Here is a 16,311-nt window from a genome sequence, read left to right on the forward strand (position 1 = left end):
AAATGTCAAGGGAAAGCGGTAGTAGTCACTTCCGAAGAGGCTGTGCCCTGTTGCTTTTGATACTTCCATTGAACACTATCTGAGATACTCAGTCTTTCTCACTGTATTCATTTAAAGATTGTATCAGTCTTATCAATTCGATTAGATTATTACAGTAGATTCAACTTTATTGTATAGTACAAAGGCAACGAAATGCAGTAAATGCTTCATATTTCTTATCACGTGCCTTTTGTATGTGCCATTCCTGACTGAGGGCACGACCTATGACCTGGGGTGCCTCTCATTTAGTCTTTTATACATCCTCCCTTCCTTCCTCGGTCCTCGTCCTCATTGATCTACATAAAGAATGATGGGGCGGCAACAATGGGATAGTCTATATCCAGTGTTAGTTATAGATCAGTGGGAACGCGCCTGGAGGATCGAGGAGAGAAGTTGAGAGGCACCCCTGGAGTTCTGACAATAAGGGACATTAAGGGGGTGATCAGTCAGAATGTGGTTGTGGTTGCGCTTTTTAAAATACTGTTTTGTATTGGCATTAAGCATTTTGCGCCCAGACCCCCTCCTGTTTTGTGCACCTATGGGCCTCACATTCTTGCGGAGGTGCGCTGAGTGCCTCGGAATGAGAAAAGTTCAACTCAAAGCGGAAAGGCGCTCGTGTTTTTATGAAAACATAGTGCCCCTTGCGTTTTCTAAGTGGCAAAGCACGTCCTGTCTGATCGGCCCCATAGTATGAAACGTAACTCTGCCAGTAACATGCTTAATCTATATTGTTTATTTAACGATAAAAAGATTTCAAAAGTCAAAGTTTGTTGAGCGGCTTCAAAAAAGAATACTGTAGCCTATATTTAATCTGTAAATACACCCTTCTTAAAGAAATAAAGGACAGATATGTATTTTTTGGTAGTGAATAGATGGCAGTATATACATAGAATGCTTGTGGTAGATTCTCTTTAACTAAGCTGTAGGAGTCTAGCTAATGATTTCATGTGGACAGTGACACCCAAGAGCTATGGCTCAGTTCCATTGCGTCTCTCACTCTCTCTCTCTCTCTCTCTCTCTCTTTGTGTGTGTGTGCCATAGCACACGCATGTCTGAGTGGGTGTGTAAGCCAGAGACAAAGGAGGGGGGGGGGGGTATGCATTACTTTACAGATTCCATGGGAGCATGTTTACCCTGCCAAGCATGCAGCCACCATAGGGGGAGAGGGCTGAAGTTAATGCACAGATCTCTGAGGTACTGGTGAGAATGCTAACTATAGGCACTTGTTTAGTGATTAAACAAAGGTCATTCATGTGTGTGTGTGTGTGTGTGTGTGTGTGTGTGTGTGTGTGTGTGTGTGTGTGTGTGTGTGTGTGTAAATGCATGTGCATGTGTATAAAGAGAGGAGGTAGGGGAACGTGTGTGTGTGTGTGTGTGTGTGTGTGTGTGTGTGTGCGTGCGTGCGTGCGTGTGTGTGTGCGTGCGTGCGTGCGTGCGTGCGTGCGTGCGTGCGTGCGTGTGTGTGTTTGTGTTATCTTGTTCCTCACAGCTCTTACAACTCAGTACATGTTTCTGGGACATACTGAAACAACAATGAAACCATGATATTTCATGTAAAAAATGCGTTGAAAGAAATCAACTGAATCATGCAATGATGATTGTGGTGGACACACACACACACACACACACACACACACACACACACACACACACACACACACACACACACACACACACACGGTGTGCATGGTGTAATACAGTATTTGGCCACTGGGTGGGAATCTTGCAGTTCAGTCCAAGTGTCTGCATTCACCGTGCAAGCTGACTAATACAATTCTCAGCTAGGTTGCATAAAATTAGAACTGATGTGGTATACTGATTCATCACATGTTGTTAATCAAATACGTGTAGGCCAACTCCAAAGTTTTCTAGGACAGTGGAGTGACTCCAATCTCACAAAATGTAGCTATGATATGTGAAAGTCACCTATGAGATGGCTGATGTATAAATATCTTTGTACACTCCTTACTAAATTATTGCATGCAGCTCTCAGTGGGGAGACTAGGCCTACAGTTTAAAGATGAGGATCCTCCCCCCAAAAAATTAACCTTACCAAATGCATTCCTTAACTGCACTGTTGTGCTCATTGCATCATACAGTATTACTTCTCTGTTGAGTTTCATGTCACAAATCATGCATCACGGAGACAAACAGAGTTGAGTTATTTGCAACTTCTTGCCACACATGTTCGCGGTCTGTTGATGTTTAGGCAACTTAACATTTTAACCCAGTCTAGGCTAAGTGGTAATGGGCTGAAAGTCACATTGAACAAAATGTTCTTATTGCCATTCTGAGTTTATGAATGCTTCAGCAGAAGAGGCTTTCAGTCTAAACGCTGATAGTAATCTGCAAGCAACATTATAACACTGCGGATGGCAGACCCCTACCCCAACATAGAACGAGTCAAGGAAACAATGTAACCGAACAGTTACAGTATAGGCTACCCACACATCAAACGAGTGACAAGATCTGGGAGTCTTGATGGCCCCCATTCAAGTTTTACTAGAAAGATTACGATCTTTCAAGAATATATCCCAAATCTTGTCAAAGTCTTCTGGTGTAAGGATGGCTTAAGGCTTAACATGCACAGAGCAACTGAAAGTTAAATGTGTCAGTGAATGCAGCAGTGGGTGTGTGCGCTGCGCTCTGACAGAACTAGTAATCACGTGACTCGCAGTATAAAGAATGACTCGCCATGGTGGTATAAATCCACCATCTCTAACTTAGCTAGTTCCTTTGCAAGTAGCCTAGAGCAGCTGTTCGCCGGAGTCCAAGCTACAGCATCGTAGCTTTCACCTTCACATTCAGCATGGCAGGTGAGTAAAAGTTTTAGAGAGCTTCATTCTTAGCCATAGCCATAGCCATAGCCATAGCCATATAGGCATAGCCTACACTTTGCCGTAATAATTCATTGTAACGTCGAGTGTGTCTTGATTCTAAAAGTTGAAAAGAAAAGCAGTGATGATCCTGTCGTGATCCTGAAGTAGTGTTTTATGCAGAAGATTTGTTGTAGCCACCTACTGTAGGTTATCTTGTCAAAGATTAAACAGGAAGTCAGTCGAAGCCAACTTAACATCACCGAGGCAGTTTCCAGATAATCACAGTGTCATGTTTTCCGTCATGATGTGCTTATTAGAGCATGGTTTGTTAATCAGTGGAATCCATAGAGACTTTCTGACTTATTTGATAAATAGATAATTAAGACAAGATGAAAACGGAAATGGGCTGAGGGAACAGCCAGTCCTGCACGTAGCCTCACACTGTAGCCTGCTCTGATACACTGTAGCCTAGGCTACTGTAGCTACCTCCACGTTACTTTCATGCAAGAAGTCAGATGTAACAACTTTGGAATTTAGGGCGCTGATGTTGAAATATTAATTAGCCTACTTCTAGGCTATGCTACATATCACTGTCAATGGAGTGTGCATGTTAAGTCTGTGCACTCAAGTTGTGAAATTATTTGCATCGAAGCTCTGAAAAGTTTATGAATCATGTCAAATAAATTGTTAGTCTATGTAGGCTGCATTCAGTTACCATTGACATTATGCATTGCCCTCTGGCATTTGCAACTTTGCAGACGTCGGAATGGCGAGTCCTATAGGGAAGGGGTGTGTCGCCTTACATTATTATATAGTCAGAAGTTGAACAATATTCTAACAGCAGACTTCTAAGTAGACAGTCACAGAAAGTGCGCTGCTGACCCACTTATGCGGCATAGTTTCATAGACATCGAATTGCTAATGGCAAAAGGGGCTTCATCAGATTGGAGGGTGTGTCCATTTCCCCTGCTTGATCCCTGCCAGGGTCTGTATGCAGTAGGAGAAAACAAAATGGAGTATAAATGCTTGATTGTGTTCTTCCATTAGCTCTCAGGTTGCCGAGTTGTATTCCCAAGATTACTGTTAACATGTTTAGTCATCACCCCGCCCCCCTCTCCACCACTGTAGAGTAACTTCATTGTAAAAACTAAAGTGGAGGTGCCAGTGTTCTGTAGACTATTCCAATTGTTCTATGGCAACTTTGTGCTGCCTATCCAAAGCACTGAATCCAAAGTAGCCTATGCAAAGTATGAATACAGATTATTGTAATCTTTAGACCTCATACTGTCAGTTATACATTCTGAGGAACCTGTCAAACACTAGGGCAAAAGCTAGGCCTAAACCACTAGCATAGCAATTCTGACATCATTTTAGTACAGTTTGTTCTTTGGACATTATGTACCTGAATGTTAGGCCAGGATATTGTAATGCACCCGAAATCCATGATTGCTGAGAGCATGCCATGTTTTAACTGCTTGAATTTTTTGATGGTATATGAGACAACAAAAAATATCTGATTTTTGAAGTCCAGTGCAGGTAGGCTATGCTACAGTGCAGTGTAGTAGTAGGCCCATGTTAGTGTCCAAAATACTGCAGCATTTCTGCAGTAAAGTGCAGTACAGTGCATTTTTTTGTGACCAGCAAATATTTCCTCCAAAATTGTAGTTTTGACACTTGAAATAATGCATTTTTTTTTTGTAAGGGTCCCTTAGTTTTCCCACAAATTGTTTATTGTATAGCCTATGTAGAAGGGAGGGGGGTTGGACATCAGACACAAACATTTGCTCCATTACTGTGTCTTTAACTGTTCAACGGCTTAAAACTTTTCCCCCTTTTTTTCAGATCAGGCATTTGTCACCTTAGCCACAAATGACAGCTATGCAAAAGGGGCCATGGTTTTGGGGCAGTCCCTGAAGAACCATAAAACCTCTAGGAAACTTGTGGTCATGATCGGACCCCATGTATCAGACCCATCAAGGTAGGCTCTCCAGACAGTAATTCATGCATGGCCGTATCAGTATTAGTTCCCGTAGAATTAGGTTCTATCTGACATTTTTGTCAAAAATTAAGTTATTGACATTCTTATTCTGTGGCAACTTAAAGGGGAAATCAGGCGAGTTGTCACATAGATCTCCGTTTCTGGACTTCACCAAGTACTGTTGGTACACACAAAAAAAAACCGCTACAGTCAGCAGCTAACACAGCTACAGCGTTAACACTGTTGGGGCAGTTTCCATAGTACATTCGATAGTACTCTGTGACCTCCTGAAACAGAGATCTATGTGAAAACTCGTAGGATTTCTCCTTTAAGAAAGTAAGCCGAGGTGAGATGAGGTGATTCTTGTAGTTCTATGCATTCTTGGACATTTAAAAAGGTTTGTTCCGCTTATCAGTATAACTCTATGAAATCCTAGAACTTTGACACTCAATATCTTAGAACTACACTGAACATAGATAGAACTATACTTCCATGAGTATATGAGCTGTAGATGCTGCAACATTAGAGACATTGGCAGGCAGCTACAGGGCTACACTCTGGCAACATGAACATGGGGGCTCATGAACATGCCCCCAGAGTGTAGCACTTTAGCTGCCTGGTAGCTTTAGCTGTTGGCAGCAGCAACTCGAGGAGCTAGGTACAGTAGAATTAATTGTATTGGTTTTGTTTTGTTTTTCACACCGACTGTACAGTACTCGCTCACCTCAAGAAATGGAGGATTATGTGAAAAATTGCTGGAATTCTCCTTTAAATGATATATTTTACTGTGTGGGTATACTCCACTGTGTGCTCACTGCTCATGCTGTTGGGACTGTGGCTGCATTACAGAGCAGTGCTTCGCCGGATCTATGACGAGGTCAGGCTGGTGGACGTGTTGGACAGCGGAGACAGTGCAAACCTGGCCATGTTGAAGAGGCCTGACCTTGGGGTCACTTTCACAAAACTCCACTGCTGGACACTCACACACTACTCCAAATGTGTCTTCATGGACGCAGACACGTTGGTGAGTTTCTATCGTCGGTCAGGTGGCGGGGAGGGCCTGATGGTGCATGTATTGTCTGGTATTTGGTCACATTATATTAACAAGGTTAGACAGAAAGGATTGCTGTGGTGCTTGGTCTTGACATGCTTCAGCCAAACCACATTATTGTGTGTTACACAACAGTGCTTGAGAATGCGGTGTATCATGAAGTGTGGGTTTTATGCTTGATGGTAGGTATGTGAACCTGAATCTTCTCCAAACCCTGATTTATATCTTGATTTAAAAAAAAAAAAAGGTAAACTTGTAGTTCCATTTTTATGGTAGTTTCTTGGATAACTCTATGATCCTGCTGTAAGCATCTGCCTCTTAAACATAATCCTCTCTGAGCTCAAGCTGGTCGTTTAACAGGTGTATTGTCCTAAGGCATCTGTATGGTTTGTAGCCAGAAACGGTAATATAAACTCATGAGGCTTATTGGCAATACTCTGAGTGAGTGGTGACCTATACCTTGTAAGGTTCAGAGCAGGAAATGCATGTTTTTCCTGTATGTCTCCTTTGGATAAGAGGTCAATTGATGGTGTGATTCCTCCTGCAGGTGGTATCAAACGTGGATGAGCTGTTTGACCGTGAGGAGCTGTCGGCCGCCCCCGACCCAGGCTGGCCCGACTGCTTCAACTCCGGCGTATTCGTGTTCCGCCCCTCCAAGGAAACCCACGGCAAACTTCTTCAGTTCTGCACAGAGCACGGCAGCTTTGATGGCAAGTCACTCTTTTAAGTGTTTTAAGTTTTCAAGAATGTGTGATTTAGATTGGATGATGTTTTGGAGGGACAGTATTTATGTGTAATTGAAAGGAGCTGAAGGTGTTTTTTTTATTATTTTTTAAATGAATAATGCTATATGATGATAACCTCTATCTCATTAGACGTAAAGATCTTTTCCCTCCCAATTTCACAATGTAAAGAAAGGGTTGACCTTTCCTGAATGTGCTTTTTGAGGAAGTTGAAACTGGGCCTCACTCTCTGTCTCTCTGAGGCATGTTTGGTATTTACTTATTTTAGTCATTTAGTCTGCTGATGTTAATCTCGTATATCTTGAGCACTATGGCCATTTTTGAATGGCTCATTAGACTACTAGGGTATTTGCGTTGCCACTAACCCACATGTCGACCTGCCATCTAAAAATTGTCTTGATCAGACGGCGTTATATTTCTACACAAGGAGTCTCCTGTCCCGAGTCCTGCCTCTCCACACTCTCTTTGCTGAGTTATTCTGGTCTTTGTGGTCAGCCTAACAGGACAGACCAAAACAGAAGACTCTGACTATGCCAAGGAAACATAGTCTAAAACTCCAGGGATGCTCTGAGGGGGTGGTGTATCATTCTCTCCTCAGTCGAGACTGGGGGGGGACGGGCTGTAGTGACCACAAGCTGCCTCCTGTTGACACCACGGGCAGTTGTCCACACAGCCCCTAAGACCTGTAATCAAGTGTGTGGGTGTATCCGAAAGCAGGCGGCATCCTAGCGCCGAGCTGTACCCCTCCAGTCCACAGTTTTAGCTAGAACAACATGGGGAATTTGGCAGCAAGGCCCTGGCAGAGAAAGCCATGTTATGAAAGGGCCTTTTGTTGCAGCCATGTTTAAGTGGTGTGAGCCTGTTTTCTGTCGAAGTGCCTCATAAATTAGTTTGTGGTCTTACTTTTTAGAGGCGCCAACACCTCACTACACTGTTCACGTTGGATTCAGGCAGTGTGCTCTCTGCAGACCTATAGAGCATTAGTGTGCCAGAACTTGAATAACTAAACCGCTACAAAAGTGAAAGATAATTGATGCATTTATCTGGATTTGATTTGCCATTTACATTGAGTGAAGAAGGAGCTTCAGCACAGACAAGGATGAGACAATGAATCTACTGTATTTTTCTGCGTGCATGAAGGGATTTCAATGGCACAGTCCCTGATCCAATTAGTTTGGGAAGGGCTTTTGAAGGTTCCGGTATAGAAAATGAAGTCAGACTGCTCTGTTTCGATGACTGGACTTTTTATTCAACTGCAGACAGCTCTTTGGCATTTGCACTAATGAGGATCTACAACTGTTGCCATTTCCACTAAAGGCAAGCCCATGCATCCTCCTCAACAAACAGGCCCTGGATGGTGACCTGCAGCAGAGGGACTTCACAGCTCTGAATGACGCATTAACGTCCAACAGGCACGATAATTAGTAATCAAGATGTATTTTTAGCAGGGATTGTCTTTCCACAGCCAGGATGGATGGCTGTGACTCGCTGTTGAACTGTGACCTTTAACACATCCAGTTTAACAGGCTGGTCTCAAACCACCCCCCCACCCCCCAGCAACGCTCACACTGATAGGATCTCAACAAGTGTAAACATCGAGCCCCATGAAATTAAATGGAAGAAGATTGGAGGTACATCCTCCCTTGACTGTTATTGGTGGGTTGAAGTCCTGAGGCTTTACAGTGGCCACGTGGTGCCTCCATTTCATGTCCTGCCAAGATAAATGGTTGATGGGGAGTGGTGGAGCATTCTCAACGGAGCCTCCCTTATCCCTTCCAAATGAAGAGACCGAGGCCCATATTAAAGCCCTTGGAGCCGCTCGCATGAGGAAAGCCCTGGGGGACTTGGCTTCTTGTATGGAGGAGCGCTGAGCAATGGCGTGCCTATTTTAAACCACAGAGCCCAGCGATCTCACCGGCCCTGGGACATGGCAGCCCTCTATGCGCAGCAACATGTGTGCGCTTAGGCTCATGTGTGCGGTTAAGTGCCCGACAACGAAAGGTTATTTCCTGATAAAGCACTGGGACAGTGCCATATGTGGACATCAGACATTTAACATATATGTGACCCCAAGGAGTGCTCAATCATAGGTGTCCTATGATGTCTCTCTCTCTCTCTCTCTCTCTCCCTCTCTCCTGTCTGTCTCTCTCTTTCTCTCCCCTTCTCCTTCTCCTTCTCTCTTGCTTTCGCCTCTCTTCTCTTTCTCTCTCTCTCTCTCTCTCTCTCTCTCTCTCTCATTCTCTCTCTCTCTTTCTCTCTCTCCCCCCTCTCTCCCCTATTCCCTCTCTCTAGTGGATGAATGTTTGCCCTCAGGTAAATGGTATTGTGTAATTTCCTTTCATGGTGTGCATGTTTCCCCTGGCCAGAGTGGAAATCTCCACTGCAGTTTGAGCTCCAGTAGCATTTTCTGTGATCATGGGCTGAGCATGTTTTGGGTCTGTCTGAACTGGTGCCTATCAGGGGTCAAGGACAAACGGGGTCCCTGCAAAAGGAGATGGTGTGTGATGACACACCAGTCCGGAGTCTTTTGGATTGCAGTATCATCTCTGTTAAGCACATGTCAAGTCCTGCACAAATATGTTATGACTTGCCCCCCCCCCCCCCCCCCCGCTCTGTGTCCCACAACCATGGAAAATTTCCAGCCTGCTGCTAGATAGTGAGTGGATCGCAGTATACGTTCTGCACTGCAAAGATCAACACTAGGAACAGTCTGTCTTCACCAAATGACTCCACTGTGATGTATTGTCTATAAATACCAAGCTGACCCATGGCTATAGTGTGTAGTTTGTGTGGCCGTGTGTGTCTGTGAGTAGAATGCAGCGGCCTCCTACAGTGGAGGAAAGAGATTGGACTGCATGTTCTGTACATTGTGTCTCTCTCTCCCACTCTGTCCGCAGCCTGCACAGGGTCTTGTCCAGCCACAGAGCTGTGGGGCTTTTCAACTATCTGTGGCATTTGTAGTATTTCCAAAAGTATACAATGGCCTGGATCGTTTTGACTTATTATATAAACACGGTCCCGGCGCAGACAGAAGTAGTAGCACCGGAAGATGAGTGAGGGGGGGGTGGGGTCTGAGTGAAGCTCGCCTGATATGTCATATGTGTGTGGAGGTCTTATGGGGTGGAGTGGGGTGGGGTGTGATCTTTACGTTAGTGACCTCGTCTCCATTACATGCAGTATGGCCCTACATTACTTCACCGCTGAGCACAGCCTAGCAACTGGTGTCATGTACTCCATGTGTGCATTCTGTGTCCCTGTGGCAGACTCTTTCAAAGAATATGACCTTTGAAGACACAGGTAGACCTTGGGATTCTTTTCATTCATGTGAAGTCCATTTGGTTCATGTGAAGAGACAAATTGAGTCGTCTGAAAAGCAGTGTCATGTAACTTGATGACTGAAATGGGCATCGTGTTTAAATAAACATTCGGCAATCATTAATTTGCAATCTTGTTTGCTGTGTAGTACACCGGCCCAACTATTGCATCGCTATTCCTTTTGCCAGAGGCTCTTGTCTGTGTTGATTACTTTAGGTGTGTCTGACATGGGAACCAGTTATCTGCTCTTCCTTCCACTGAGATTAATCCCTCTCACCCTACCCTGATTGTCCCGTGTGTCCCATGAAGATTGTGTCTAGTAACATACATTATTCCTCTTGCAGTAGATGAGTCAACTTGTCGACTTTAGGTTAGGACACACTTGCCCCGTGTGTCCTAACCTAAAGAAAAAACTTGTCAAAGCTTATTTTCATTCACGGTGAATTTTGTCTCTTATAGTTACAATCAGTAATACAAGGGCCTTGTAGTCGCCTTGTTACCTTTTGGGTAATAAAAAAGATTCACTGCCCACACTGCCCACACAGCAAAGACTGCCCACAGTCAAGTACAACGTATTACTTTGTATGGCTATACTGTAGGTAAACAAAATGTAAACAAAGCAGGGCTGGCTACCATTTCCACACTACTTGCTCAACAAAGGCTAGACATAATTTGCTTCTAATCAAAAACATGTTTAATATGTGGCCAATGACACTGGTATTGTCATTCGTAGGTCTTTGAGTTGTGGAAGAAAGTGGAGCGGAGTAGAAAAAAATGCTGAAACAGTGGTATTAGATTCAGTCATCCAGTGGCAAAAGGCTAACTGCCAGGATTGTATCCCCTCATGAGAATATCTGATGATTACACTGTCGTTGCTTAGCTTGCCAGCTGGTAGTTTAGAAGCAATCAGGGTAACCCTTTTTCCTATGGCCCCAAGGCCACATGTTGAATCGACTGCAAATGAGCAGACAAAGGTTTGTCTGTGGTGGTGGTGCCCCTCACACCACACACAATTCGAACCACAGATGCTCATCGACCGGTCCAATGTTATCAGACATCCGACTAGTGGCCTGTGCTGTGCAAGAGTTGTCAGATGTATGAAGTATCAGTCATATCAGAAATTATTCAATTACCCATGCTGGTCTATGCACAAAAGAAGAATAGAATAGAATATAGGGAAATTCAGTTCTCTGCATTTCACCCAATTTAACCGAATTAGTGAACACACAGCACACAGTGAACACACAGTGAGGTGAATCACACAACCCAGAGCAGTGAGCTGCCTGCCCAACCAGCGGCGCTCGGGGAGCAGTGCCTTGCTCAAGGGCACTTCAGCCGTGGACTGGTCGGGGATCGAACCGGCAACCCTCAGGTTACAAGCCCGAAGCCCTAACCAGTAGGCCACGGCTGCCCCTCCAATGAACCCCCCCAATTAACCCCCCTAATGAACTCCGCAAACTATAAATGCTGTGATTTGGTCATACAGTAATTTCCCGTGTATAAGCCATATTTTGTATAAGCCGCAGAGCAGTGTTTTATGCAAGTTAAAAGAAACAAACCCATATCCATACCATATTAACCGTCCCCTTGGAGAAATCTATAATCAATGTATAAGCCACGGCTAATAGTCTGGTAAATACGGTATAAATGTTGTGATTCGGTCATAGATAGTGTCTTATGGCATGTTTTCGTGTGTGTTCTGATGCAGGTGGGGACCAGGGAGTTCTGAACGCCTACTTCGGTGACTGGGCAACAACGGACATCAGCAAGCACCTTCCCTTCATCTACAATCTCAGCAGCGTGGCACTCTACACCTACGCGCCGGCGTTCAAACAGTGGGTTCAGTCTCTTTCTTTAAGGAGCTCAGAGAGATGTGTGTGTATGGGAGAGGGAGAGAGTGGTTTTATGGCCTTGTAGTATTTCCAAATTGCAAATGCGTAAGCAGACACTGTACGTACGCAGACAGAAATCACATGAAGGCTAGATCACGCAGTGACATCAAATTACCATCAAGGGAGCAGGGTGAGAGCAGGCGGCAACTCTGCAAAACCTCTTCGCTCAACCTCCCATCCAACCACACCCCACCCAACCCCCCCACCCCAACGGCGGCCTCAGAGGCTGAGCTAGGATATCAATCATGGGCACTGGCAGCTGACTACAAGCTCCTGAAATAGACTTGCTTATTTAAAGACCCGATCTTGTCAAGTGGATGCTGCTGTGTACAGACAAAAGTGTGTTTGTTTCTTTTTGTTTTCTTGCCATGGAGGAAAACTCATTAGTGTTTGACAAGCCCAGGGGGTCGTGTCAGGGTAATGGCATCCCCAGGGCCAGACATCATGATCAGAGAACTGAATGGGATGGCATGATATTTGTTTGCCATTAGTTGCCAGCATGTCAGGTGCGTGGGGAGCATTCCTGCCAGTTGAGAAGCCCCTCCGTGGCAGTTAGCTGTATCTGAGGGATGATGCCAGTCGATGGCATGCTTTGGCACACATTGAGCTGACTATGAACCCCCTAATTAGAAGCCATTTTTAAAGTGATCTACATGGTCATGAAACATTTCTTGTCACAAGCTGACGCCTTCTCAACTGCCTCCTTTCATATCATAAACATTGTACACACATGTGGGTTTGAATTGGTCTCTGTTGACCAAGAGATTACATCTGGAAATAAAATTAAGAAATTTGAGAAGCATGCTTATATTACGTTACCAAGGCTGGTCCATATTTAATTATTGCACATTGGAAATACCATTAATCCAGTACTGGTAACAAGGTTATTTTAGTTCCTGATTCATGGAGTCATATGTGGCCTGACGTGCTAATTTCTGTGTTACAGGTTTGGTAGCAAAGCAAAGGTGGTACACTTCCTGGGCAGCATGAAGCCGTGGAGCTTGACCTTTGACACCACCGCACGGAGAGTCCAGGGAGATGTCGAGGGGGCCTCCTCACACCCTAGCTTCATGCTGGAGTGGTGGCTCCTGTTCGCCACCTCGGTGTTGCCCATGATGAAGCAGGAGTACGGAGACACGCCCTTCCACTCGGGCTGTGAGGTGAGCAGGGGCGAGTGGATAGGAAGCCAGCTGGTCCATATGGGGGTGCCTCTCATGCAGCGTTTATACGTCCTCCCTCGCTCCTCGATGCCTCGATCCTCACTGATCTACATAAAGAATGATTGGGGGAAAACAATGGGATAGTCTATCCAGTGTTAGTTATAGATCAGTGGGAACGCCCCTCGAGGATCGAGCATCGAGGATCGAGGAGGCATGTTGAGAGGCACCTACTGTCCGTATGTACGTTATGCAGGTTAATGTTAAACCTCCCTCCCGACGCCTTTAAGAGATGTGCTAGTGAGAGAGGGCTAGCAGCCTGAGCGTTTAGCAGACTCCAAGCTAGACTCCTGATCCGAGGTTTTGCAATATATGAGTTTGAGTTCGGGACGGTGAGTACAAGGCTGAGCCAGGCAGTCAACAAGGTGTAGATTACGCGAGACCAATTTCTTTCTTTCATCATGTCAGCAATATACAGTAAACAAAACAACATGCTGAGATCAACAGCCATCGGGCAGTTGAAAAAAGGATGCCACTCTTTATGCTGGTGAGGCAAGAGTATCAAAACACCATCTAGTGTCGAGGAGAGGTAGAAGTACCATCTATTCTATAGCTTCCTGTTAGCCACCCAGGGAGTAGTTTAGTTTATACATCATTATACAATTTAATCATAACATCCAATATAAATTTTGCCTGACTTTCATGGATTATGTGGGTCAGAGAGGATGCGTAATGACTAGTAACTTGATGCAGTCAATGCGTTCAACTGGTCTTGGACATGGTAGAATGCTGTAATGTAAAGTGTAGGAGAAGCAAAAGCGCAAAAATTAATACATTTAGATATTGGATTGACGACCACATATTATTAAATGGTCATTATGGTCATTGTGCTTGTTCAAGAGGGGTCTTAAGGCATATCTGTTCAATATTAGTCTATTTAGCGCTTCTTATGATTATGGTTTGTATAATATAGTGTCGCTTTGTTTTCATTAGGCCATTGAATTGACCTTGTTTTTTATTATAGCTTAACATGCCATAGTTATTGTTGTTATATGATTGACTGTATTGTTTATTTGTTATTCTCCCATATATTAAAGGGAAACTATGCAGGTTTGGCGATTTCATTGCCGGTTTCGCTTTCGCTCGTTTTATGCTTGCAGCTTGCTCTGCAGAGCTTCCCCAACAGCTTTAGCGTGTGTATTTTTACAAAACTCCCCAATCGGTCTGTCTTTCATGAGCATGATCGCGAGCCTGGAGACTTTCTGTTACGGAGTGCCGGAAGTGCCACCGAGGCGGTGGCACAAAACTTGCATGCGTGGTTTTTCCGCTCACAGGCGCTAAGGGGAAGCGTGACAGCTGTCATTCAACCCCAGTCAAATAACCATTCCAATGACTCCGAAGCTGATTAGTTAAGGCAAATTAAGCTACAGTAAACAATCTTGCATAGTTCTGCTTTAATGGCTTATTTTCATTAGGTTTGCTTGCATTTGAATTTGTTCACTGTTAAGTTAATTATTGTATTGTTTTTTTATTATAATAATAATTAAAAAAAAAACAATACAATAATTAATTTGTATGTTGCTTTGGACAAAGGTGTCTTCCAAACAGCATAACCATAAGCATAAGCATAACCATAACCTTGTATGTTATCTCTCTCCTCTCCTCACTGTCTCCACATGTCCATCTCTTTCTCTTCTCATCGATCTTGCTTAGTCCTCTGTCCATCTTTCCATTTCCCAGGGTGAAGATATATCTGGTGCAGCCTCCTTGTCTTCCCTGGAGAGGAAACACAAATGGGAACAGGGCCAGGCAGACTACATGGGAATGGACTCTTTTGACAATATTCAGAAAAAGCTTGATTCTTTCCTGAAGTGAAAACGTGGGGAAAGATGAATGTGTTTTCTAAGTTTACTCGTCATTTTACAGATTGAAAGTTTTGAAAGTAGAGCAATAGATGCACTCAAACAATGTAATTGGAGCACATTATGAGTGTTGTGCTATTTTTCACCAGCTAAACAATGCTGTCATGGGACAGTATGCTGATTTCACCTTCTCCTTAAGACTGTTGCACACTGTGAAACAAGCCTTTATGTTCACATCGTGTTTTTGTTCCTTTTCAAAGGCTCCCTGCCAAAATGTGAATAAGCAAAAGTGGCCAATGTCCAATATAGGGGGGAAAAAATCTCCATGTTGATGGCAAGTGGTCACTACTTCATAACCTAATTGATGGTGCTTGTATTTGAAGGTCCCTAGTTTTTCATGGGGTACTTAAGTACTTAAGCACAGGGTACTATGTAGCACTGACTTCCAAGGAGGCGTTAGCGGCCTCTTGCTGTATTTTGTGTCCTCAAAAGGTTACTATGTAACACAGAAAACTGTTACTCCACCTGTGTGACATTATTTCCCAACTGAGTGGAATAATTTGTGGATCGTATAATATAAAAAATATCTTGGGAAAAGAATGATCACTGATAATTGGTTTTAGGTTCCCCTTTTTCACAGAGGGACAAGCCCTGCTGCCTTCTTTGTTGTGTTGTTTACAGCTCTCCTTTGCACCTACTGTCCTACTCATTCTTGAAGCTTGTGGCTCCCTCAAAGCTCTGTTCTCTGTGCCTTTCACTACTAAACTTTTTGAGTGGCTGTTACACTCCGTGAAGGTTTACCTCCGAATGTGTGCCTATGTTTTTTTTTTTTTTTTACATCAGCCTTTTTCACTCATTGGTGCCTGTGCCAGTTCCCTGTCACCTGCCAAATAAAAGCTAGATGAGATTCTTAAGAGTTGTGCCTTTTTTCTCCTTGATGTACTGCAGTTTGATTATGGAGAGTCTGTGTCGTCTGTGTCTGTGTCTGTGTCTGTGTCTGTGTCTGTGTCTGTGTCTGTCACAGAACTGTATACATTATTTGTAACTGTGAACATTATTTGTACAAGTAATTACAGTCAATATTACAAATATGCGCTACACTTACAAATATATATTCTACGGGTAGAGATCTGTTTTACAACTACAAATCATCCTACCGTTACACATATGCCATTACAAAGACAAATGAACATTATAGGTACATAAAGCTGTCCTACAATTAGTCTACAGTTAAGTCTTTTCTGATTTATGTAAGCACACATAGCGGTGAGTGTGATCTGTGTATGATTATGAGTGGCATATTATACACAGACTGATACATTATGTGTAGATGAAGTCGACAGGGCCGCCTCGAGCACTGCATGGGGAAGCTTGAGATGTGTTGTATGGCCCTGTGGCCATGCGATCACAAGGAATTCTGCTATTTCCCCTGCAGTGGTTTGAGATCTGCTTCAG

The 16,311-nt window shown here is 43.9% G+C and overlaps 1 protein-coding gene across 2 annotated transcripts; it reads left to right on the forward strand.

The window, feature by feature from the left end:
- Nucleotides 1-2,700: 2,700 nt before the first annotated feature.
- On the forward strand, nt 2,701-15,770 carry LOC134065898 (glycogenin-1-like). Of its 2 annotated transcripts, none has more exons than XM_062521015.1 (7): nt 2,701-2,855; nt 4,701-4,836; nt 5,686-5,860; nt 6,435-6,597; nt 11,654-11,780; nt 12,784-12,997; nt 14,708-15,770. In XM_062521015.1, exons 1-7 carry the CDS (start codon nt 2,849-2,851, stop codon nt 14,867-14,869), a joined length of 984 nt encoding a protein of 327 aa, XP_062376999.1. In that variant the 5' UTR covers nt 2,701-2,848; the 3' UTR covers nt 14,870-15,770. The 2 variants fall into 2 exon arrangements, with proteins under 2 accessions (XP_062376999.1, XP_062377000.1); XM_062521016.1 differs by having other exon boundaries at nt 14,735-15,770.
- Nucleotides 15,771-16,311: the final 541 nt, after the last annotated feature.

Source organism: Sardina pilchardus, chromosome 19 (assembly GCF_963854185.1).
Source record: "Sardina pilchardus chromosome 19, fSarPil1.1, whole genome shotgun sequence".
Classification (NCBI taxonomy): domain Eukaryota; kingdom Metazoa; phylum Chordata; class Actinopteri; order Clupeiformes; family Clupeidae; genus Sardina; species Sardina pilchardus.

Excerpts from the sequence above, each read along its gene's own strand:
- LOC134065898 (XM_062521015.1), top strand. Across the intron at positions 6,598-11,653 it reads AGAGCACGGCAGCTTTGATG|GTGGGGACCAGGGAGTTCTG; the intron begins GCAAGTCACTCT and ends GTTCTGATGCAG. Across the intron at positions 12,998-14,707 it reads CCTTCCACTCGGGCTGTGAG|TCCTCTGTCCATCTTTCCAT; the intron begins GTGAGCAGGGGC and ends GATCTTGCTTAG.